Below are 25693 nucleotides of genomic sequence, written 5' to 3'. Positions count from 1 at the left end.
AAAAAAAAAAAAAAAAAAAAAAAGGGGGGGGGCTATCCCAGGCCTGCCTGTGCTGATGGATTGCCATAAGAACAAAGGGCTGGGTGGGAGCTGCACTGTTCCAATGTTCTGCATGGCTTTCATCTGCCCACTCTAGTCACCATGGATGCCAAGGTAGCCTTTGCTGTCATCCCCTCCACAAACTGCTACTGAGCCAGGCAGCCCAGGGAGATGACAGTGGGCGTAAGTGTCACTTCACACTGGGTTTGAGCACTCTGCATGAGACTGGTGCCCCCCCTCTGACATTAGCACCCTAGGGGCCTGGCTGTCTGGAATTCTGGAATGTCTGATGCTCCTGCTAGGTTGGCTCCCAAAGGGAACATGACAAGGTGACATCACCTCACGCCGAGTCCCCTCTGTACATCATCCTCTTCCCATGTCTTTGGACACGCCTCCCCCTCATCTTCCCAGCTGCCACCCAGACTGGTCCTACTGGAAGCCCCTGGTCGCCTCTCCTTCTGTGTCTACCATATGGTGTCTCTTGTGCCACAGCAATATGCTTCTGAAGACACCCAAAGGCTGTCAGGCACGGTTCTGCTCGTGAGCGCTGCCCTGCATGTGACTTGAGATAGCAGCAAGGGAAAGAGTTAAAAGAGAAGGTGCTGTTGGCATGGGCGGTGGCTGCCCAGCCATGACTGGGAGCCTAGGGTGTCCCACAAGGTTCAGATCTTGTGCCTGGGGCCCAGCGTGCTAAGGTAGAAAAGCCTGCTTGGTGAGGCCCTTCTGCTCTGTCAGTATCTTCTACCTGCTCTCCTACAAGGCCCACTTGGCCTTCGGGCCTTCAGGAGGCTGTATAAATAAACAGCAGCACCATCGAGCAGCCCTGCAGGCTGGGCAGAGCTCAGCCGCCATCACATAGCCACCTCTTTGTAGGGGTTCAGCCAAGAGTCAGAGTGAAGGGCAAGGAAGTGAGATTGGCACAGAGAATAAACACAGGCTTCAGGACCCTAGAGCTGGCCACCGCTCAGCATCAAATACGGCTAATACCCAGCTCCATGACTGTGTCCCCAGAAGCCGGGGGAGCCGAACCACATTTCAGAACTGCAGTTAGGATGGGAAGAGACAAGCAATTTCATCTGTGAGGATCTTTCCGTTCCCTACCTCACACTGGCCAGAGTTCACTCTGGGGCATTGATTCAAACTCCTGCCCCCAGCACCTTTCTGGGAGAGTTACTAGGCCCGTTGCCTAACAGACAGTGTTCAGGCTTGGTGGGCCTGGGTAGCACGTTTATCAAGTGCCATCACTGGAATCAGGGCATTTCCACAGAGAGGAGACAAGGTGAGACTGGAGGGACCAGTGTTCCCAGCAACCAGACCTTTGTTCCCCTGAGGGCAAGTACAGGCCAGAGGTCAAGGCTTGGCATGGCTGGATTCTCTCTGCTGAGGCTAAATCAAACACACACACACACACACACACACACACACACACACTCACACTCACAGACTCATACACATTTACACACACATATTCACACACACACACATCACAGACATACACACTGATAGACACAAATACACATACACACACACTCACACACCCCCTCTCTCTTCTCCTCTCTCCCTCTCTTCCCCTCCTCTCGCGCACGCATGCACACACACATACACCCACCCACCCACCCACCCACACACACACACACACACACACACACAGAGTGCAAACACCATATTTGCAAGGGAGGTGCTAGGCCCACTTTATATCGCCGTCTGCAGCTCCAGACCCTGCTTCTGATGGCCCAGCCTGAGTCCATTCTCCCCTCACTGGCTTGTCCTTCATAAAGTACAGAAATGGGCTTAGTCAACAGCAAGGGACTCAGGGCCTCCTGCAGTTGTCAGGGCTGAAAAAGCTTCCCAGCTTTAAAAGGTGCAGTCTTCAGCTTGGCTGTATGCAAACCAGAACATTCAGTTACCTGGAAAATCCCTGTCCCTAAAATACCCAGGGACTCTGAGCCTGCTTGGAAAAAGCAAACCAGGTTCTCCACACCATGTGAATGAAGCCACAGTTCCAGGTCTGGACAGGGGATAGAGGGAGCCTGCCAAGGACAGAGGGTCTCCCCTTCTCTAGCCTTTGTCCCTCCTCGGCCTGCCTGGCCTCACATGGACTCAGCCAGTGTGTCAGGAGGTAATTGACTGACTGCCCAGCCCTGGGCAGGCTCTGCTGAGCCCATCAGGGCAGGGACAATGAGACTCACGGGTGATGAACTGCGATTATCATTTTAATTTCAAGGCTGTCACCTTACAGTCAGGGTGCCCCTTCCAAAGAGCACAAAGCTGGCTGCAGCCTTCAAGGGACCTCAAAGGGTCTGTGCCACAGCCCAGGGGGTACCTAGGACATTTATGTCTCTCATCTTTGTTCTGTCCAGGCCTGACCACAGCCCCACCGCTCCCAGACCTTTTCTTACCCCCCATGCAGTTTTCACTGTCTCCAAGGCAGGTCCCACCTACTCCCTGGAACTCCGTGAAACTTCTCTCTCTTCTGGTTAGCCAAGCAGCAGCAACTGTAAGAACTTAGGAGGAAATTCTCCCAGCTGTCTGGGGTCGGAGGAACTGTGAAAAAACCTTCACACTTCTGCTACTCCCAGTGGGATGCACCACGTTCCTGGGATGGCGCGCGTGTGTGTGTGTGTGTGTGTGTGTGTGTGTGTGTGTGTGTGTGTGTACATCTCAGACTCCTCCATCCCGATCATAGACGGGATGAAGGTTTTACACACGCACACACGCACACACGCACGCACGCACTTCTTTGCACTTGGCTTCTGTGATCTCTTTCCTCGGTTGTGTGTTGCCGTTTCTTAAGCACTCCAGAGTGCAGTACTTACATGCTGCCTTTTCTTTGCTTAGAGTTAAATGGCTTAATCCATTTAAATCCCTTCTGTTTGTTACACAGCAAATGCTTAATGTGTGTAAGCCTTACTGCAGCTCAGAGCTCATCTGGGGTTCATGACCAAAGCAAGACAGTCAGCCCTTGGTTGTTTTTCCTCCATCCCTCCCTCCTTGTTCTCCCTCCCTTCCTCTCTTCCTTCCTCTATAGCCTCTCTCCCTCTACTCTCTCTCTGGCTGTCTCTGTCTCCGCCTCTCTCTCCTTCTTCTTCTTTTCCCCTTCGCTGTAGCGCTGGAGGATCTAAGCCTGGACCTCCTCCCCAAGGCTGCTGAATTCCCCTCCCCCACAGTTAGTTTGTTGTGTGGTTGACTTTAAAGATGCTATGCCCAGAGTCAACGCCCATTCAATCAAGTCTCCCCTAATGAGTGGGCAGCCGGTGGGGTTTTTAGAGTTGCATTCAGTTTGTACTAGGCCAGTCTGTAGCCCTGAGTCCCAGCCTGCTGTGGTGTGGTGTGTGTGTGTGTGTGTGTGTGTGTGTGTGTGTGTGTGTGTGTAAACCCTCTCCAGCTCCCCGAGGATTGCCCTTTTTCCTAGCTCATCATGGAGGTAATTTACCCTTCTGGCTTTGACCTGCAGTAGCTTTTTGGTAGCTGAGTCTCCTATAAGTTGCCGTCTGTTCTACATGGTCTGAGAAGCCGGTTACTATATAGTGTCAAAGGGCCAACAAGGGTAGGGCTTTCCTTTTAGCTATATACTGTGCTCCACTCCCAACATCCAGTCTGTGACTTGGGCAAGTGGAGCACTGGAAGCATGGGCCTCCCAGGAGCTGAGAACAATGTCAAAGCTGACCCTGTGACCCCAGCACCCAGCACAGCTAATATGGCACAGCTGTCCTTGGAGGCTGTTAGTTGAATGACTGAGTGAGCGTCAGATTGGAGGGAGAGGTGGGACCACATGGAGTGGGGTGGACTTAGCCATGGCTTCTAAGTATCTGGGGACAGTGAAAGCAGCCCTCCCTTGGGCCCTCACTACCCCTGAGTAACAAGCAACCTTCCTTGTGTGTTTCCAGAACTACTTTGAGAGCTACCTGGCAGTTGCCTCCACTGTGCCCTCCCTGCTGTGCCTGGTGGCTAACTTCCTGCTTGTCAACAGGTAGGTCAATGGTTGCCTCCCCTGACCTCCACCCCCTGGCTGCTCCGCTCTCCCCCAGTCTACAGCAGGAGTTTTCTGCATAAAGGGTGGTTCCCCATATTGGAGGCAGACAGTTCAGCCTTGCCATGCAGTTTACAAATCAGAGCAGGTTCCCCGGGGGCTCCAGTCAGGGGGGCTCCAGTCAGGGGCCGTTGCTCATTTACAGCCACTTACGGTGACACCCAGGTAAGGGCCATCTCCCTTTGAGAGGCCTTCAGGGCTTTGGGCTCTTGTAGCCAGGGTGTGCTATGTGGAGCAAGGCCTGAGGAAGCTGTTCTACATGCCCTGAGAGCAGCCAGCCGCTAACAGCATCCACTGAACTGTCCTACCTACAGAAAGCAGTCACCACTGTAATATGTTGATGATACCAGTCTGTCCCCTACTCATAGTGGGAGCTCATAGGGACAGATTGCAAAAGGCTTCTGGGTAACACAATGGAGGATGGAATTATTTGAAAGATAAGTAGTTGGTATGATCTATAGACCCTGCTATCTGTCCCTTCCAGTCCAGTCTCAGTTTGACAGTGGCAACAGAGACACTACGTTATCTGCCTTTTCCTGAAGCTGTCTCTAGGCAATAAGCATGGCCTCACTGTGGTCCAAAATCTCGGACTTGAGCTCATAGATACCTCAGGTCCCTGGTGACAAACTTATTCAGCTCTGGTCACTTAGTAGGAACTCCTGGATCTCCTGCTGAAAAACATTCTAAGGTACATCTGGCCTCAGGAAGGGTGCTGGGATTGATTAGTAATGTCTGCTCGGGCACAGGGAGGAAAGAGCAGAATGTACCCTGTTTGCTAAGCCTGTGTATAGAGCAGTCTTTCTAAACATATCAAGGTATAGGGCACAGTTGTATAGAAGATCCCAAAGTATAGTGGCTTGCAACTGTAGCAGTAATTAGTTTCTTTTACTGTCTGGGGTTGCCGAAGTCAGCCAGGCTCAGCTGGATCATGCTGATGCAGTCAGACAGTGTTGGGGTTGGGGATGCTCATTCTTTCCCACCTCCCTGTCTGTCTCTCCTCATTGGCTTGTTCACATGGGGTCAGAGACTGTTCCCATTGTGACTGAAGAGCAAATGTTCCGTGAGAGCCAGGGACAAGCCACAGAATGTTACTTTCTTCACACTCAACTTATTAAGCTGTCATAAAGCCTCCTCCATTTCAAAGGGACAGCACTCCCCTCCCCGTCTCTCCATGTATCAAAGAACCTATATCCCTCTAAAACCAAAGTGTAGTCTAAGAGAGAACTCAGCCTCACCTCCTGGCCCCTAGGAGGCTACCTGCAGTGGTCTCCTCCCAGATACCTAGACTTTAGACATACACTTTTGGGGGTGCAAGAGATATGGGAAAATTTGGGAGGTGTCTTTGAGTTTAACAGAGTCTTTTTGAGCCCTTCATGAGCTTAGGTGTGTGTGTGGGAGCAGGGAGTGGCAGGAAGATGCTGCAGAAAACTCAAGGGCCACCCTTAAAGCCACCCAAGCCAGTGACTTTTGGGTTCTGTGTTGCTAATAAGATAGAATTCACACACCACAGAGGATAGAATTTGGAAAGGAAGTTACAGATAAGTAGAGAGGAGCTCTGGGGAGGGGACAGAGCTCCTGTACACAGGAGAGATCCTAGGACATGGGATACCACAGAGCTGCGCTTTTGGGGCCCTGTGAAGGACTACGATGCCTTGCCGAGCAGCAGTGCGGTCTGCTCACCGATGACTTGTTCAGATACCCCTTTTTACCAGTGAGACCTTCCAGTATAGTTTCCAGGCAAAACTAAGAGATACAAGGGACCAGGGACAGAACCCTCTCCTGGCATTCCTGGTCTCCAGCAAGAACGTTCTCAGAGTGGCTATTCTGGGGTCCCTGCCCAACCTGACCACGGTCTATCCCCTGCTCTCATGGCTAAGAGCTGACTTAGCACTACAAGCCACCGAAGACAGAGTTCTGGACAGTGCCCAGAGAGAGGAGAGGAAGAGATACCGGAAGAAGATGAGACACAAGAGCACCTGTAGAGGCAAGGAGGCTTGCCTCACCCACCCTCTGCCCTTCCAGGCCTTGTGACTGACTTGTCTATCCGCCTGCTCTGTGGCACTGGGTACTTGTGCCGCTGGGACAGCTCAGTTACCTGTGGACAAGAATTCCTGTCGTCTTTAGATGACCCACACCACCACCTGACAGGGGCCGGGGGCAATAGATACCTACGACCCCTTCACTGTGCCACCCTGTATGTGCAGTGACTTAGGAGGTTGGAGTGACGTCCTATTTTTCCTGGTCACAGAGGTGCCACAGTGGAGCCACATTCCTGATATTTTTCTTGGTGGCCATGGAACCAGAAGCTGGCCCAGTTCTGAGGTCAGCCTGAGCTGACCCTCTTGGACCCTCTTGGGACCATGGAGTATATGACCTCCAGTCACAATAGACAGTCAGTGGCCAATCAGTGGTCTTGCATAAAGGAAGACATCCCATTCACTCAGGTGACCACCGCAGGTCACTTGGCCACTGAGGCCAAAGGGCAGGGATTTATTTCTAGAGGGATCTCCTCAGACTGTCTGCCCTTGAAACCTGAGCTACCTGCGGGTGCTTAGTTACCGGCTTTGTAGCCCGCTGGGCCAGGCTCCAGGCTTAGAGCTAGGCATGGGGAGGGTGGCTAGGAGGGGGCTGGGCAGGGAGGTAGTTTCACAGGTGCCCTAGTAGATCATTGGTTGCAGGCACTATTTGAGGGCCTTAGGAAACAGCTCTCCAGCCTCCCTTGTTGCCAGCTGCCAAGGACAGTTTAGGGCGAAGCTGTTTTTTTTTTTTTTTTTTTTTTTTTTTTATTTAATGTGGAAGATTGAAATGTCTCCCTCCCTCCTGGAGCACCCACGGCTTCTCTGACTGGCTCATCCATAATCGCCAAGTGTTTTATTATGTTAAATCTGCAGCTTTATAAATACAGATGAGCCAGATTTACATTTTGGAGATTTGGGAGGAAATCAGTCCCCCGGGGTCCTGGACTCTCACTGGCAAAGGAGTGGAGTGTGGATGGGCTGGGCCCTCCTCCAGTGTCTTCAGGGCCATGTGGCCTCTCAGCCTGGCTCATAACCGGAGAACACCAGGCAAGCCAGCTTGTGCCTAGACCTCCCTAGAAACTCAGGAGCTTCCATGCCAAGCCACTCTCCCTGCAGGAGGCGGTGTGTGTGTGTGTCTGTGTGTGTCTGTGTGTCTGTGTGTATGCCCCTACTGTGTTTATAAGGCTGGTCTCCAACTTCAAGGCATTGAGACTATCTCTCATGGGGCTTCTGAGGACCTGGGGACTCTCCTGGAGGGAGAGAGGCACTGGGAAGGAGCCCTGGGCAGGTGAGGGACAGCTGTAAGCAGTTCAGTGGGTACTTTTGCTGTTTGCTCTTCTTTCCCCCCCCCCACCCCAGTAAAAAGCCCCAGGCACCCCACTGGACCTTGTCACCATAGTAACTATGGGGAAGTGGCTAGGAGCAGAGGGGTGGGGGGATGCAGCCACACCTCCTCCCTCTGGTCAGTCTCTGGCTCCACCAGTCCTCATCAGGTGCCCCAAGGAAACCATTACAACTTTTATTGTTATTTGTCCCAGACACCAAGCAGACCTTCACCTTTGTATCACCTAGGCCTGCCTCATCATTTTGGAGACAAGGAAGAAAGGTGTCTGAGACCACACAGCAAATCCATGACAAAGCCAGGCTTTGTGCTGCTGTTCCTTCCATATATTGTGGGTGGTTGAGTGGCTCCTAATGCCAAGAAAATGAGTCTCTGTGGACCCATAAGTGTGTGAGGTCACCTTGAACCTCAAGCCTGAAGCCTTGGCTGCAAGCCTACAGAATACATTGGGGTTCACTTACCAAAAATAGCTTTGTGGGCTCCAGGGGTCCAGCCACTCCACCTGGCTCTTCCTCCAGCCCTAGCTTGCCTGAAGCAGAGTCTAATGAGAGGCACCCTAGTGTGGGGTTCTAGTGGTCATAGAGGCTAGATGTTTCTTAGAAGCAGGCCCCCAAACAAGGAGAGGTTCAAGAGCATGTAGTAAATTTGGGGGTAGAGGCAAAGACAGCAAGAAAGTAGCCAGGAGAGGAGGCCTTGTCACCCAGCTCCACAGAGAGCCACTAGAGACCCCGGAATCTAAGGGAGCCGCCCCCAGAGAGGGAGCTAGGATGGGTATCCACCAGTCTCACCAGCCATTGGCTGAAGGCTGCTGTTGGGAAGTCAGTAGCCTATTGCGCCCAACTTAACCCTGGGCCACAATGTCCTGAAACCATCTCTGGCGTTTCAGGCAGTGTTCTTTCCCCAGTCTGGAATCTCAATGTTTCTATTAGTGGCCACACTAGTAACAAATAGCACACAGGAAGTATTATTTGTTCTCAAATGGAAAGTTAATGTCAGATTTATCCTCAGGCATAGCTGGGTCTGGGGATGTCCTTTCTATGGTGCCAGGGCTCCCTGAGTCTTCTTGGGGGTCGGGAGGTACACGCTGTATTACAGTCCTTCCACACATAGCAAGGCAGAGTAAGACTCTTGTGAGCCTTAGCTTACAAGAGACCCCCTGAGTGAACCACAGGGAGACGTGAATCGATGCAAAAAGCAAGAGGAATTTTAGTGATCCAACACATTGGGGTCGTCCTGCACCCGAAGGAGAGACAGTGCTCCCCTCCCTCCTCCCACCCCCCCCCTCCCCCGCAGCCCATTTGGTCAGTTTTTATAGTTTTTAAGAGGTAGACTAGAGAAACAGTAACTAGGCACAATATGACTGGCAGAACAGTGTGACTTTTAAACTGATTGGTCTTTAGGGAATGAGGTGGCAAGGACCTCCCTTGTCTGTAGGTAGCCAGGGGAATGTGTTACATGCTCTGGGCACTCTGGGCCTTCTCCACCTGCAGGTAGGTTCCCTTCCTTGTGGTCTGAGGAATGTTAATCAGCCTCTCCCATCCAGCAAGTGTCCCATGACCTTTCTAAAGTTCCTGAGCTGACCCCTTCAGCAGCTGGACACACTCATGCAGTCGCTCCTACATGGCCCATGGCACCACCTTAGAGAGGACTGACTGGGTTCTGTGGGCCATGTGCAGCCCCTGGCTGTGTGGTAGCCAGGATCACCAGTGCTGTTCTTTGAAGTTGGACTGCTACGTGCGGTATAGCCCACTCTTCCACCATGCTGGAAATGAAGGAACACTTTCTCTCCCAGAGAGGAGATGCTGACAGACAAGCCTGCAGACCCACCCGAGCCCCCCTCTGAAGATTAAGGCCTGACTCATAAGACAGATGAGATGCTTGCATCCAGACTGGGGTTTTGCCTGTCTCCAGCTCAGCCAGGAAAGGCTCATCCAGTCTTGTCTCTTCCAAGGACACACGTGCTCTCTTCCATGCGTCCTCTCGGCTGTACCCTGAGATGTCACCAGCCCTTCTGCCAAAGTCCCAGAGTACCTAGTACTGGGGTGCACTGAGCCCCACCACTCTGGCGTTCACATCTGCACTCCAGTTGTTACCCAACGTAAGACAGACACTGAGGACCCAGGGTCACAGAAGAGCCCGGGCTGGGGGGCTCACATAGGTTCTCATCCCAGCCTCCAGGGATTTCCTGAGTGTCCTTCCTTCCCTTACATGGAGGAGACAGCCCTGTTCTCCCTCCAGCCCTGAACTCCCGCTCAGGACCCAGACATGCCACCAGCCAGGGGGAGGGGCTCTTTGTAAGAGCTCTTCCTTCCCTCCATGCAAATGGATTCACACCTAGCTGTGTACACAGATCTGTTTTTCTACCTTTCAAGTTTGACTTTGCCTGCCTGCAGTCCTTGTTTTAATCTGGAAAACATCTCTGCTTCTAATCTGGCTTTTCTTCCATCTGCACACACCCCCCCCCCCCCCTTCTCTCTAGTTAATGGGAAACAGAATTGAACATCCAATCAGGCTTAAAGCTTATTTTTTTAAAAGATTTATTTTTTATTTATATGAGTACACTGTCGCTGTCTTCAGACACACTAGAAGAGGGCATCAGATCCCGTTACAGATGGTTGTGAGCCACCATGTGTTTGCTGGGAATTGAACTCAGGACCTCTGGAAGAGCAGTCAGTGCCCTTAACCACTGAACCATCTCTCCAGACCCTAAAGTTTATTGTAATCTGATGGTTCCAACAGCCTCAGGATGGTGTTCGCTCTTTTGGGGTAGAGGGCTGCACAGCCACCTTTGATGGTTCCTATGCCTGCCCTCCTCCCTGGTCATTGGGGGTCAGGGGAGGTAGCTGGAGAGCCTTGGCTTGGGTGCAGGGTGGTATTTTAATGGACTGCCTGGGGTCCTGGCACTGACTGCAAGGGTGTGGTCTCGGCAGCTGCCATCCCAGCTAAGGAGAAACTTCTGAGAACTCCTGGCCTCATGGCTGAGTGATATTGAGCCAGCTTCTTTTTAACCTTTCTGGGCTCAGCTTCCTTACCTATGTGTAGGGGACCAAGAGTCTGCCTATGCCACAGAACCCGGTGGAAGGTGAACGGGGCAGAGCGTAGAGAACAACTGGAAGAAAATTGAGCACAAACCAAGTTCTGTGACATCAATGGTGGTCACGCTCTTCCCTCCCCAAGTGACAAATTTGGTCCACCAGGAGCTCAGCGATGTAGCAGAAGTAGGGTCTTGTCTGGTGTCCTGGCCTTGAGCGTCAGATTGGTAACAATCAGCAATGTCTCCTGGCCCCTCACTGGGCTTAGATCTTTGTGTTACATAAAGCTCCCTGGAGCACCCCCCCCCCCATTCCTCCATGTATAGATGGACACCCCCTCTGCAGAAGTGGAAGCTGGGCCCCCAAGTCTCCTTGCAGATTTCAAGGTCATGCCCCACGTCGACCTCACTGCCTTCTCTCCTGTGACTCACCAGCCTCAGGAGAGGCCTGGGGGGGAGTCTAACTACTGTTCCTGGTCCTCTTCCCAGGGTCCAGGTGCATGTTCGTGTTCTGGCCTCACTGTCCATCTCCTTGGCCATCTTTGTGGTTATGGTTGTGCTGGTGAAGGTGGATACTTCCTCCTGGACCCAAGGCTTCTTCAGCGTCACCATCGCGTGCATGGCCATTGTCAGCAGTTCCTCCACCATCTTCAACAGCAGCGTGTATGGCCTGACAGGCTTGTTCCCCATGAGGAATGCCCAGGCACTGATATTAGGTGAGAGCCCACCACAAGAGGAAGCCACAGTGGTCTTTCCAGAAGAAGAAATGTATCCTGGTATCTGCTTTATTTTCCTAGCAACACCCAGCAAATCATCCCAGACTCGGAAGCTGAGAGCCATTCTTTCTGCTCTGTCTGTAGCTTAGACAGCAGATGGAGGTTGGGATGGGGAGTGGGGAGGGGGACGGGACATGGCTCTCCACTGCTTTACCTATTGTTCACAGGGGTGGGCCTCAGTGGCATTGAACATGGACCTCATCATGGTTGCCTGGGCTATCTTGCAGCATGGGCCCAGGCTGTACACAGAGTGAGCATCAGAGGAGACTCAGGCAGGCATGGAAGCCATGTTGGGAGCAACTTCCAGAGCCCTTAGCTCACCTAGACTCCAGATGGGTCTCTGTGGCTCCACAGAAGGTGTAGAGTCTTGGCAGTAGAATGGGTAGGTGGCAGGGCGGGGGCAGTAGGACCATAGCCATGGTGGAAGCACACTATGCCTTTAAAGCATCGTCTCTGAAACCAGCCTGCCTTCCTTTCCTTCCTTCCCTCCTTGTCTCCCTCCCACTTGGCCCTTTTCCTCTCTTTCACTTTTTCTTCCCCCACTCCTTTTCCTCCCTCCCTCTTTTCTGTCTTTCTTTCCTTTCCAGTTTTATAGAGGCTGTACCCTCTGCCAGGGACATCCTATCAGAGCCGATAGTCTAGTGGCTAAGCTGCTGGTTCCCCCAGACCGTGCCATGCCGTGGCTTGCTCGGGGCCCTGACTTGGGGCATCTCTCTAGCTGAAGTCTGGAAGTGGATGCTAAGCCGGTTACCAGGGACCTTGGCTGGTTTTTTTTTTTTTTTTTTTTCCTCTCACTCAGATGGCCCCACAAGGTAAACAAAGCTGGGTCAGTTAGCATCTGTTTTATGTGACGACCACTGTCCCCTAAAGCAAGCCTGAAGGCTGCTCTTCTCTGTGTCCCCATATGTCCCTGGTGCTTTTAAACACTTGCCTACCTGAAAAAGAATGGTACAATGCGCAGGACTATGCTTGTTAGTTAATATGCTAGGCAGGATGTGGCAGGGATGACAAGTACCTTGACAAGCGCATGTCCACCCCTCCCTGCTCCATACCAGTGCCAGACATCACTAATAGATCCATATCTTTCCTCCCGAGCCTCTAATTCCCTCTCCAGCCAGCACTTGAGGCAATTACTCTCTGTGGATCAGAGGCTAGATATGAACTCCGTCTGTTTGCTATTTTTGATATAGGATTAGGCTTCTCGTCTATCCCAGGAAACCCTTGGGCCTAAAATAAAATAGAAATGAACTTGTCATTGGGTTTTCTGAATACAGTCAACACGCTCCTGGCATGACTTCTAGAAAAGCAGGGCCGGACCTAAAGGGATGGCTGTCAAACGCTAATCCCTTTGTCACCACTGACCTCAGAAAAGAGGCTCTACCCGCTCACCTTCCCACCCCTACCCCATCTGGTCAGAGCTCTTCAATACAGCTTCAGCCCTGCTGACAGCCAGCATGTGGCCTCACTAGTCCACCTGAAGATGTCTAGAGAAGAGTGTCTCCTGGGAATTTTTTTTTGAAGATCTAGTTTTTAAAAAGTATGGAATATATGGCATACACCTATAACCCAGTGCTTCACAGACTGAGACAGGAGGAATGTGAACATCAGGCCAGGCAGGGCCACCTAAGTGACACTCTGCCTCGAAGAATAAAAAGAATAGATGAAATTAAGACTTCCATGTCAGCACTAAGGTACTCGGCCCTCCCCAGCACCAGGCCAGCACCCCGGGCCAACTGAGCTGCCTCAGTTTCCAGTGGCCCCAGCCCCCTTAGCTTTTTTTTGGTCCAGAGGAACCCATCTGTGAATCCTGTGCATGTTGGCATCTGAGGAACAATTCATTTGTTTTGTGCGGGTGTTTTTTTCCCTTCCAAAGCCCTCATTTGCATATATTTCCATAAGTGATGAGATAGAAAGAGTCATGAAAGATGAGCTCCCCGAGGCCCGGTTTGTGGCTGCCGATAATATTGTAGATTCAAGTTGGAAGGGAGAGAGGATCGACAGTAGGGCTGTTAAGATCTCTTCCTCCTGGCGGCCACCGAGCGGCTCTCTGAGCTAACTGCACTTCTTCCAGAGCGCCCAGGTGGGGATTAAGGCTTCTCAGAAGTGGGCACCCCCGTAGCAAAGGGTTTACCCCATTACTTCTGCTTTGATGTGGGAAAGATGGGACTAGCCAAGTAGCTAATTGGGAACCTGAAGATTTACTTGGCGTTTGGGCGTCAGACTCTGTTTAACAAGCAGTAATCCTTTTAATCCTTACAACAGACCTAAGGGGTGGGCACACAGGAGCAAGCCGTGTAACAGGCACAGAGAGGTCAAGAGGCTTGTCAGGGATCACACAGCATGAGTCCCCAGGATCATTGTGCTAGTTTGGGTTTTGCCTGCCCTAAGTCCTGGCTTCCAGCCCCACCTGGGCTGAAGAACCTAAGGCTGGGAAGTTGGAAGAATTGTCTACTGGCACCAAGGGCAGTTCCCACAGTATGGGAGAGGCAGTAAGGTGGACAGAAACACTGTCCAAAGCTCTGGACCTCAGGCTGCAGGGACTCCCCTCCCCTCATCCCCATCCCCCTGTCCAGCTTCAGATGCTGTGAGCACCGAGGTGTTTTCAGTGAATGTGTGTGATGGGGTGGTGGTGAGGGGGCTGGATTCTGAGGCCATGTGCCCTCCTGAGCTCGTTGTGAAGTCCTCATGGTGTCCTCTTGCTCTCTATAGGAGGAGCCATGGGAGGGACAGTCAGCGCTGTGGCCTCGCTGGTGGACTTGGCAGCATCCAGTGATGTGCGGGACAGCGCGCTAGCCTTCTTCCTCACGGCAGCGGTCTTCCTTGGGCTTTGTGTGGGTCTCTACCTACTGCTGCCCCAACTGGAGTATGCCAGGTGAGGTCCCCCTGCCCTCCATATCTGGTCATCTGATTGGAACATAGGTCCCTGTGCCTATCGGTTGACTGCCTCCCAGGACTGTGAGTTTTCAGAGGGCTGAAGCATGAAGGAGTTTTGTTCCAGGGTCCCTCAGTTGTGCTGTAAATCGGTCTTGGGTGGGAGGAGCTGGCTCTGACCACACCTCTAAACCAGTATGGCCTAAAAGCTTGTGGTCAGGAAAGACCTTGCAGTGGAAGTGGGATTGAATAAGGAACCAGTTCCTAAGACTGGACGCGTCCCTGTTCCCGCCCACGCCCATCAGCCCCGCCCACGCCCATCAGCCCCGCCCACGCCCCGCCCACACCCCCAGCTCTAGCGGAAGGTGCAGCCTGAGTTTCTTTATCTCATTTATACCCGCACATTCCCGTTTCTCCTAAGGTCATGATAACTTGCTATTATTTATACGTGCAAGGGAGTAAACCAGGGGTCAGAACGGTCAACCTCTACTTTCAGTTCACTGCCTGTGGGACCCCTGGTCTCTCTCAAGTTCCATTCGTGTCTTTTGTGCCTTCTACTGCTCTTTGAAAACTGAAGCTGGGGTTGAGGATGTAACTGAGTCGGCAGAGTGCTTGCCTTGAGTGTATGAAGCCCAGGGTTCAATCCCAGTGCATGTACACCAGGCATGGTGGCACAGACTCATATCCAGCACTTTGGAGGTGAAGGATGATGGTTCAATCAGGCATCTTTCCTTGTGATGTTGAGCCTTGGAGCTATTCCCAGAGTGGTATTGTGGCCTTGAGGATCTTCTCTTGTTTTGTTCCTTTGTTCCTGAAAGGAATGACACCCTGAGAGTCCCCACAGCCTCCCTTTTCTTCACACCCCAGCACCACCGGTACTGAGATGTTTCTCAGTTCACCTGGGTAAGCCAAACACAGTCCAACTGGGCCTTCGGGGACCCTGTTGCCCATGAAGCAACTATATTTTTGTTGATTAAACCTGGGTGAGAAATCCTATGTGCAGAAACTTATGTCTGGCTGGGGCTTGTGGAGGGCGTATCTCAGGCCTCTGTACTGACTGTATCTCACTACAAGGGTGCTCCCAGTGCACGAGCCCAGAGTCACACTAATGACTCCCACCACTGGCTCGGCTGCTCTGAGCTCTGAGCTGGGGGCCAATGGCCTGGGCTTCTGGACCTTCTGTGGTGGCTAGTCTGATGTCAACTCAACATAAGCTAGAGGTATCTGAAAGGAGGAAACCTCAGCTGAGGAAATGCCTCCATGAGATACAGCTGTAAGGCATTTTCTTTGTTGTTTTTTGTTTTTGTTTATTTATTTAATGTATATGAACACACTGTAGCTGTCTTCAGACACACCAGAAGAGGACATCTGATCCCTTTACAGATGGTTGTGAACCACCATGTGGTTGTTGGGAATTGAACTCAGGACCTCTGGAAGAGCAGTCAGTGCTCTTAACCACTGAGCCATCTCTCTAGGCCTGGCATTTTCTTAATTAGTGATTGATGAGGCAGGGCCCAGCCCATTGTGGGTGGAGCCATCCCTAGGCTGGTGGCCCTGGGTTCTATAAGAAAGCAGGCTGAGCAAGCCAGGGAGAGCAAGTCAGTAAGCAGCACTCCTCCAATGGCCTCTGCATCAGTTCCTGCCTCCAGGTTCCTGTCCTGTTTGAGTTCCTGTCCTGACTTCCTTTAGTGATGAACAGTGATGTGGAAGTGTACACTGAATAAACCCTTTCCTCTCCAAGTTGCTTCTTGGTCATGGTGTCTCGTTGTAGCAATAGAAACCCTAACTAAGACACCTCCTGACGAAGCTAGGTGATGAGAGAGAGAAAGAGAGAGAAAGAGGGGGGAGACAGGGAGGCAGATGTTCATGTGTCTCCACCAGTCAAAGATAGTTGATATATCTAGGTTGGGTATTGGGTTACACTTCTGATTGAGCATTACCAAACTTATAAAGCCTTTGATTAACATTTTAAAAAAAGTGTATAAATGCAAAAAGGAAAAGGGAGCACGGAATAGGGATTTTCTGGGGAGGGGGGATGGGGAAAGGAGATGGCATCTGAAATGTAAATAAAATATCCAATAAAAAGAGATGTAAATAAAAAAAGGATAAAAAAAAAAAAAAAACCAAGAGGCTTATTCAAGCATGCAAGGGTCCCAAGCTTTACCAGAAAGACAATAGGAGTTCTATACTTATTTCTTCATGTCTATTGTCAGAGTTGAGTCGTGAGAGTTTGAGCCTTCATGTTCATAAATAAAACTTTGTAAAAATTTTGAAAAAAAAAAAAAGACACCTCCTGCCTCTATAAAACTGCCACCGCCACCTTACACTGAAGAAACTGAGGTCCAGAGAGGGGCAAGTCTAACTGGGGGGGGTCTAAAAGAAAGGCAGATGTGGGACAGAAACCAGGCCCAGGTGTTATTTAGCCCATGTTAATACAGTCTGCCTGGGCCTCCTGCCTTTCAGAGAGCTGGGGCCCAGAGAGCTTCAGAGGATCAGGCAATGTCACCCAGCAAGGCAAAGTACCCCACACGGAAGGTGTGAAAAGGTGAATAGTGTTGGAGGTGAGAGTGTGCAGGGCAGGGATCCTGCAGAGGCAACTAATCCTTGTCCAGGGCCTTGCTTCCCAGGAGCTTCCCTAGACACAAGCAAGCATGCTCAACACGGCAGGAAGCTGTCTATCTCCAATGGAAGGAGATGCATAGTAAGCCAGTGTGTGATGGCCGTTCTTGGTTGTCAACTTGACTGCCCCTGGAACTGACTGAATCCCAAGCAGCTGGGTACACCTATGAGGGGGTTTTCTTACTTAAATCATCTCAGGTGGGAAGACCCACTTTTAATCCAGATCTTTTGAGGAGAGAGGATGCACCTTTAATCTGGGCCCCACCTTCTGGGCAGCTGATGTAAAGGACATGGAAGGAGGAAGTTTTTACTCTTTGCTTGCTTGCTCTAGATCTCTCTGGGAAAATCTTCCTTCACTGACGGGATTCTGGCACATACTGAAGACTACCAGAGACATCAAGTCTCCTGGGCTGAACAACTGCTGGATATTTGGACTTTCTGGTGGTAGACAGCCATTGTTGGACTAACAGGGTCACAGCCTGTTAGCCATTGTGGTGGTTTGAATAAGAACGGTCCCCATAGCTCATGTATTTAAATGCTTAGTCAACAGGCAGTGGCATTGCTTGAGAAGGATTGGGGGCGTGGACTTGTTGGAGTAGGTGTGGCTTGGTTGGAGGAAGTGTGTGACTGGGCAGGTGGGGTGGGTGGTGGGCTTTGAGGTTTCAAAGCTTAATCCAGGTCCAATGGCTTTCTCTTTGTGCTGCCTGTGGATTGGGATATAGAACTCTCAGATACTACTCCAGCACTGTGTCTGTCTGCCATGTTGCCATGTTTCCCACCATGATGATAATGGACTGAACTTCTGACACTGTAAGCCAACGTTCTCTTTTCTAAGAGTTGCTGTGGCCATGGTTTCTCTTCATAGCAATAGAACAGCTAAGACAGCCATTGTAATAAATCCCTTCTCTTTTTAATTTTTTAAATTATTTACCTTTATTTTAATGTGCATTGGTGTTTTGCCTGCCATGGATTTCTATGTGAAAATATCAGATCTTGGAGAAACAGACAGCTGTGAGCTGCTGTGTAGGTGCTGGGATTTGAACCCATTCCTCTGGAAGAACAGTCAGTGCCCTTAACTGCTGAGCCATCTCTCCAGCTTCTTAAAATTTTTACGTGCATTGATGTTTTACCTGCATGTGTGTCTATGTGAGGCTGTCAGATCCCCTGGAACTGAAGCTATAGACATCTGAGAGGCACTAGGTAAATCCTGGGACTTGAACTCTGGTCCTCTGGAGGAGTAATAGTTCTCTTAACTATTGAGCCATCTCTCCAGACTGTTCTTTCCTTTTCTATGTGCCCCCCATCTCTGTCTCTGTGTGTGTGTGTGTGTGTGCATGTGTGTGTAGTGTATGGTGTACATATGGAAGTCAGAAGCCAACGTAAAAAAGCTGGTTCTCTCCATCCACAGGTTTCAGGTACCCAACTCATGTTATTAGTTAGATATGACATCAAGCACTTTTACCTGTTGAGACATCTCAAACATTTAAAAGTGTAAGTCTTTGAATCCACGGATCTTTTCTTGTGTGCCCAGGTATACATGTAGATTACATACTGCCCTGGGACGGGCAGTATCGAAGGACCAGGCAACCTGCATGTCATCTGTAGGGGGGCTTTTAAAGTCCATGCTTGGCTGTGATGCCATGACAGAATGGAGGGCCACAGAGCCATGTGAGTGACGGGGTGGCCACAAGTCAGTTTGTCCAGATTGGGATAGGTATGCGTTTATGAATGCTGGGATGCATGACCTAGGCTGTTGTGTGTGTTCTATGTATTATTTATAAATTATATATAGGCATTAAGGCTGTATAAGGCTTAAAATCTTTTTTTTTTTTTTTTTTTTTTTTTTTTTTTTTTTTTTTTTGGTTTTTGGTTTTTGGTTTTTCGAGACAGGGTTTCTCTGTTAGCCTTGGCTGTCCTGGAACTCACTGTGTAGACCAGGCTGGCCTCGAACTCAGAAATCTGCCTGCCTCTGCCTCCCAAGTGCTGGGATTAAGGCTTAAGATCTTTATAGCTGAATTCCACGTTTGTTTCAGAATTTCTCTCCTTCCCCCCACCTCTCTCTCTGTCTCTGTCTCTCTCTCTCTCTGTCTCTCTGTCTCTCTCTGTCTCTCTCTGTCTCTCTCTCTCTCTCTCTCTCTCTCTGTGTGTGTGTGTGTGTGTAAGTAACTTCATAGGGTTTTGTTGGGGGAGGCATTGATTATTTGTTGAGACAGGGTCTCGCTCTGTGGCTCGCTCAGGCTACCCTGCAATGCACAGTGTAGCTCAGGCTGGCTTCAACTCACTGTGTAGCTCAGGATGACTTTAAACTTCTGAATCGTCTGTCTCAGTGCCAGGATTACAGATGAGCTTCCATGTGTGTTTTGTGTGGTTCTGGGGATCAGATCAAGGGCCTCATACATGCTAAGCCAACACCCTTCTAACCGAGCCACGGTCTCACTGTGAAGCTCAAGGTGCCCCCAGACTCAATGCAATCCTTCTGCCTCAGCCTCCCAAGGGCCAGGACTCCTGACCCGAGCCATCATACTCTGCTTACATTTTACATCCCTGAGTGTTTTTACCTAAATCTCCCCTTTCCAACGCCCAAAACCAGGCTGGGGCCTCCATTTACCATGCAGTGATCAGGGCTGGTTTCCTGTCTCTGCTCATGGTATGACCTTTGATCCAGGGACTGGAGTCCAGCCTGGCAGCCTGGACAGGGATAAACACAAGCCATCTCTAACAACTTGGCCCCGAAGTTCAGGTCCACAGGGACTCACTGACCATGTCCCTGTCCCTCTGCAGGTACTACATGAGGCCAGTTGCCCCAGTCCACGTGTTTTCTGGTGAAGACAACCCATCCCAGGATGCTCCCAGCACCTCCTCCATGGCTCCTGCATCCAGAGTGGTGTACACGCCGCCCCTTGGACCCATCCTGAAGAAGACAGCTGGCCTTGGGTTCTGCACTGTTTCCCTCTACTTCGTCACCAGCCTCATCTTCCCTGCCATCTCCACCAACATCCAGTCCATGCATAAGGGCACCGGCTCCCCATGGACCTCCAAGTTTTTCGTGCCCCTCACCGTCTTTCTCCTTTTCAACTTTGCTGACCTCTGTGGCAGACAGGTCACAGCCTGGATCCAAGTGCCAGGTCCTAGGAGCAAGCTGCTCCCTGGACTGGCACTCTCTCGTATCTGCCTTGTGCCTCTCTTCTTGTTCTGTAACTACCAGCCGCGCTCACACCTGACTGTGGTGCTTTTCCAGTCTGACATCTACCCTGTGGTCTTCACCTGCCTCTTGGGGCTCAGTAACGGTTACTTCAGTACTCTGGTGCTAATCTATGGGCCCAAGATTGTACCCCGGGAGCTGGCTGAGGCCACCAGTGTAGTGATGTTGTTCTATATGTCTGTGGGCTTGATGCTGGGCTCAGCCTGTGCGGCCCTGCTTGAACACTTTATCTAGGAGGGGCGGCAAGGATGTGGGTACTGTGTGAGTGTGTGAGGCTTGGGTCCTTGGGAGATGGACAGGGTGAGCCGAGGTCTGGTGGTGTTAAGCAAGGGGTTGGCGTTTTATTTGATGCAGAACAGAGCCCAGTCATACTGCCTTTCTCTCAGACTGCTTGTGAGCCACATCCTTGCACATCCTGTGCAAAGAGACATTCCAGACACAGCCTAGCATGGTGCATCACACCTGTAATCCCAGCATGCAAGAGGCTGGAGCTGCAGGACCACTGTGAGTTCAAGGCCAGTCTGGCTACATCGGGAAACCCTTTCTCAAAAAAAAAAAAAAAAAAAAAAAAAAAAAAAAAAAAAAAAAAAAAAAAAAGCTGAAAACAAAAAAACCCTGAGACATTCCAAACACTTCGAGAGAACACTCCAGAGCCAACTGAAGGATGAGGGTGTAGCCGGGATCTAGCCCAGTCGGTAGGATGTTTGTTTAGCATCCATAAAGCCCCAGCTTCCATCCCCAGCACTGCACAAACTGGACATGTTGTTGAAAACCTGTAATCCTAGCTCTTGAAAAGTGGAAGCAGGGGCATCAGAAGTTCAAGGCCATCCTCAGCTACATAGGGAGTTTGAGGCCAACCTGGGCTATCTGAGACACCATCTCAAGAAAAGAAAAAAGGTGCAGTTGTAAAGAGTGGGGTATGTTACTTTCATAGCCCGTAAGTAGCCTGTGTCTAACTTGTGTTGTCACAAGGCCAGAATCCAGCCTCACTCTTTCCAACAGACAGCAAGGTGCAAGAGAATCTCCAGGGCTCCCTGTTCTGAAAGAGGCTCCTGGGTTTGAGGTCCCCTCTGCAACGGCCAGTACTCAGGCCTAGGGTCCAAGCACATGCTGATTCCTGGGCTCGGTGCGTGAGAAGAGGCTAACCAGCAGGAAAGCCCCACAAGACAGGCGTCCTAAGCCTTCCTCCCTGAGGCCTGAGCTCCCAAAGGCTCCCTCTGTTAGGGCCTGGGCCTGGTAGGCCCGGTCTCCAGATGAGGGTTGTATGACCCAGTGGTCTACCTACAGCCTGTTTAGCGAAGGGGGGAGTCTGTTTTAACAATCATGTTTACAGCTTGTCGGGGCCCTTGGTTCAAGGCATAATAAATACTGGGATTCTCAATACAAGCTTTGTTGGTGTCTCCATCAATTGAGGTCTTGGCAGAAAGCGGTGTGCTAAGATTGGGCGATTTGGAGGGATGTAGGGACGGCTTTGGGACATGCTACCTTTCCCCATTGCTGTAACAAAATGCCCGACTAAAGCAGCTTAAGGAAGGAAAGGTTTCTCCTGGCTCACAGTTTAAGAGGGGACACTGTCCCCTGTCGTCAAGGTGGAAAGGCACAGCAAGTGGATGTGGAAGTGGCTGATCACACTGTGTGTACCTCTAGGACCTCAGTCATGGGACGGTGCTGCACTGCCTACATCCAAGACGGGTCTTCCTCGGTTACACTTCTCTGGAAACATCCCCGCAGCCAAGTGTGTTTCCAAGGTGATTCTCAAGCCAGTCTCAGAGACGATGGAAATTCACCATCATACTGTTCAAGAACCAGCAAAAGTGAGGCCCTTCCAGGCTTAGCCTGAGGAGGAAGAGCAGCAAGCTCTTCTAGACTGCACACACGTGACCTTGCTTGGGACAAGCAGAGGCAGGTCCAGACAGCTGTGATCTCAGGAGAGAGGCAGAGACTCCCTCTTCCACACTCACGTCCAACATACTGAGGATGATACAGATTCCAGTGAGGGAGGAAGCTGGTGAGGTGAGGGTGGGCAGGAAGATGGCCTGCCCAAGGTGTTGCCCAGTGAGGCTGGCTGTCACCTCTGCTGTCATAGGCTTCTAGATGTCAGCACAATGCTGACACTTGCTCAGCAGAAATTGGGGCTGCTTCGTTTTGGTTCATTTCCCAACAGTTGTAGTTCTGGTAGTTTCAGAAGAGGACCTCCAGACTCTGTCACCCCACCCAGGACACCATGTCCCCTCATATAGAGGTGGGTGACACGGTGAAACAAAGTTCTGGTTGAATAGGTGACAAGGGCTCCTGAGAGGCTGTTGTGGGAGGAGGGCTGGCTCCCAGATCAGAGGACTTTATCAGACCGAGTGTCCTTTCTCAAGATTCCTGCAGACAGAGTGAGAGCGCATCCCCAAGACATGACTACCCTCTGAGCCGAAAGCCAGTGGAGAAGCATGGGCTGGGGGATCCTGCAGATGCTGATTAAGTGGGAGGCAGTATAATCCCCCCAGTGGCATCCATCAGCTTATGCTCCCTACCGTGGTCTGATTCCCACTCCCACTCAGCTGAAGGATGGGAGAAGATGCCCTTGAGAGGTTTTCTAAACTTGAACCTAGTTTAAAAAGAAACAAACAAACAAACAAACACAAACATTGCCTTCCATCCCCTATGTAATGTGGATGGCTTCTGGTGTGGGTCCAGGGGGTTGGCCCATCCCAGTCTTGGGTGTGCTAGAAGTGGGCCATGTATCTAATTAAATAGAAGCAGCTGTATGTGTGGTGTGTGTATGTGTGTGTGTGTGTGTGTGTGTGTGTGCTCGCATGCATGCATGCATGTGTGAGTATGCATGGGGTGGGGGTGGGGGGAAATATACTGCTCTCACAGGCTCTGGTGGAGGGGTTGGCTCTTGGGGACCAGAGTAGAGTCTGAATGGACTGGAAGGTTAGGTAGAAGCTATGGTTTGGCATCCAGACAGAGGGATGAATCCGTGCCCACCCTGGGTATGGAGGAGATGTGGCTGCTCAGCTGGCAGGGCTATCTCCTCTTATTCACCTAAGTGGGCATATTACCGAAGAGCCATCCCTCTCAGAGAGGAGAGCAGGGAAGAAAAGTGCAGTTTCAGGCAGGGGCAGACAGGACAGGTTGTGAGCAGCCTATGGGTTTAACTGCCCTGCTCCTAGTCTTGAGTCTTTTGACCACGGTGACTTGTGGGAGTAAGCATCTTGCCATAGGTGAAGGATTCTTCTATGTAGATTCCCTACCTTGGGCTCAATGAGCTTCACTGACTTTCCCAGAGTCACTCACATAGATGGAAATTAAAGCCAGTCCTTCCTTGACTCCCAAGTCCTCACCCAGCCTCCTTTCTTGCTCTCCCGAAGTCTGAAGTTTCTCGGTGGCTCTGGTTTTATGTTGTTGAGAGAGGCTCTACTGTGGAGCTCAGCTTGGCTTCTGATTCAGGATTCTTCTGCCTCAGCCTCCCAAGCACTAGGCTTAACTGCCTGTTCCTCCATGCCTGGCTTCTTCTCCTTGGTTCTTTATATACATTGCTTGTTTCCATTCTCTGCCATCTGGATGTGTTGCTCAGAACCCTGGCCTGGTGCTGGTTCCGTTGAACTGAGAAGCTGGGTTAGACCTCTGCTAACCAGGGCCCACTCAGTCCTGCCTCAGCCCAGAGCACACACATCCTCTTCGGTGGGCAAGGGATCTGGGATTGCGAAGGCCCTGGTCCCCCTGCTCCCATGTGCCTTTCCTTCCCCTATAGCATGGACTGCCATGACTGTCACTTCAGCATGGGCAGTGGGACAGGGGGCACAGTGTAGGTGTCAAGAAGTCTCACTCCCACTGGAGTGCAAGCCAGCCTTCCTGTATCTTGATTCCTTGTCTCAAAAGCAAGGACAACAGTCAGTCCCATGACTGTGACAGTATGCCATGCCTACTTCCCAACCGCACAAAGTGCACAGCACAGCACACACTGTAACACTGCCTGTAAGCACCGTAGCAGGTACACAGATTTCCACTGCCACTCTGGCCTCAACCTCAGGCTGTGACCATAACGTTGGCTGCCCTGAGCTTGACTCGAAACAATGGTAGCAAAGATGGTATGTTCTCCGCTCTTAGCAAACTTGGTTTTTATTCCCACTTCTTGCTGCTTAGTCAGCTTGTTGAAATGGCCAGCAGCTTCCCTGTGTGTGGCCATACCCTGCCCAGCGGCTCAGGACTCACCCTTGCCCCGATCCAGGCCTTGCTAGCAGCTGTCTACGCCCATACTTCTGGGTCTGCATCCCAGGCACACCCAGCCCAGAGTCAGGAGAACTGAGGATGGAAAGGGAAGGCTCCTGAGCTGAGTTGCTATGCACTCTGACCCTCAGACAAGCCTTCTCACTCAGGTTGCTAAAGGCTAAGCTAGAGAAAGGGTTGCCCCCACCAGGAGTGCAGATAAATATAAAACAAACCTAACAAACTAAAACCTTGGCGTCCATCCTTAGGAGAAAAGCTTAAGCCGGCATCCGGCCCACTGGTGTGAATGTACAGCCTCACCTCTTCCTGGCCATGTGATGGCGGGTCAGGTTAGTGTCCTCCACCCGTTTCTCAGTTTGTCAATGTGATTGTAGCACAATCATTGCGAGATGATGGTCATGCACAGAACCTGTCAGAATAGCCCCTGGTACCCTAAAGACTAAATGTGCCTCTATTCGTGTATGAAAACACTAATCCCATATTCAGTGACATTAGGAGGTCAGGGCTCTCAGAGGTGACCTCAAAATAACCATCCGGTCCCCCTGAGTGGGGTCAGTGGCCTTAGTAAGGAAGTCCAAGCAAGCTCCCATCCCTTCCAGTGAGAACTAAGTTAGAGGATGGTTGTCAGTGAAGTGGAGAGCAGACGCCAGGATTAAACCTCTGCCATCTTGGTGTTGGACTTTCTGGTCTCCAGAACTGTACGGTGTATATTTCTGTTGTTCAGAAGCCACTAAGGCCATGACATGGTTTTGTTTGTTGTTTGTTTGTTTGTTTGGTTGGTTTTTACGTGAGTATGTGGAGACAGAAATAGGTGCTGGAAATGAGGTGCCGCAGAAGGGTATACTTTTATTTTGGGATCTGGGTTGCTGGGACGAGCACAGTGGGCAAAATGCTTGCCTGCAAGGGCGAGTTCGATAACCCAGCCTCCCCCAGTGCATTCGTAATTCCAGCATGGAGGCATGTTTCCTAGGGCTCGCAGGCCAGCCAGCCTAGCCTACATGCAAATCCTAGGCCAGTGAGGGACTCTGTCTTTCCAAAAGGACAGTGGGTGGTGTCTGAGAAAGTTCTGGAACATGTGCACATGCTCTCACAGATGCATGAACATGCACATACATGTCTATACAAGAACTGGGCTGGGGCAAAGAGAGCTTTTGTGGGACATGGTAGAAAAGTACTATATTGCCACAAACACACAGTTAAAGGTGATTCTGGTCAGGTTTGGGGGGTGGGGGAAGAGAGGTGGGAACTGTGTTCTAAAAGGCCTGGATATGAGAGAATCCCTGTGTGATATCGATGCAGTAGTGATGGATATCCCAAAAGGCCTTCTATTAAAACTCACAGGAGCACCTTGGTTAACAGTGAGGATTTCAGGTTATGAAGTCTATGAGACCCAGGGAACAGAATGTAGTGGTTTGGCTGGGCAGTGATGGCGCACACCTTTAATCCCAGCAGTTGGGAGGCAGAGACAGGCAGATTTCTGTGAGTTCCAGCCCAGCCCAGTGACTTCCAGCACAGCCAAGGCTACACAGAGAAATCCTCTCAAA

General features: G+C 51.0%; 1 protein-coding gene across 2 annotated transcripts in view; it reads left to right on the top strand.

Moving 5' to 3' along the window:
* Positions 1 to 21314, top strand: part of Slc29a3 (solute carrier family 29 member 3) — a 39277-nt gene extending 17963 nt beyond the window's left edge. For both annotated transcript variants that reach the window (XM_076917228.1, XM_034523732.2), the window contains exons 3-6: positions 3927 to 4009; positions 10950 to 11176; positions 13946 to 14108; positions 19508 to 21314. In XM_076917228.1, coding sequence (XP_076773343.1) covers positions 3927 to 4009; positions 10950 to 11176; positions 13946 to 14108; positions 19508 to 20162 — 1128 coding nt within the window. In that variant the 3' untranslated portion in view covers positions 20163 to 21314. The remainder of the gene's footprint in view (positions 1 to 3926; positions 4010 to 10949; positions 11177 to 13945; positions 14109 to 19507) is intronic.
* The last annotated feature ends 4379 nt before the right edge of the window (positions 21315 to 25693 follow it).

The sequence above is a fragment of the Arvicanthis niloticus genome, chromosome 20, assembly GCF_011762505.2.
Source record: "Arvicanthis niloticus isolate mArvNil1 chromosome 20, mArvNil1.pat.X, whole genome shotgun sequence".
NCBI classification, from domain to species: domain Eukaryota; kingdom Metazoa; phylum Chordata; class Mammalia; order Rodentia; family Muridae; genus Arvicanthis; species Arvicanthis niloticus.
The sequence above is the reverse complement of the archived record's forward strand: the minus strand, read 5'-3'. Positions and strand labels throughout refer to the sequence as shown.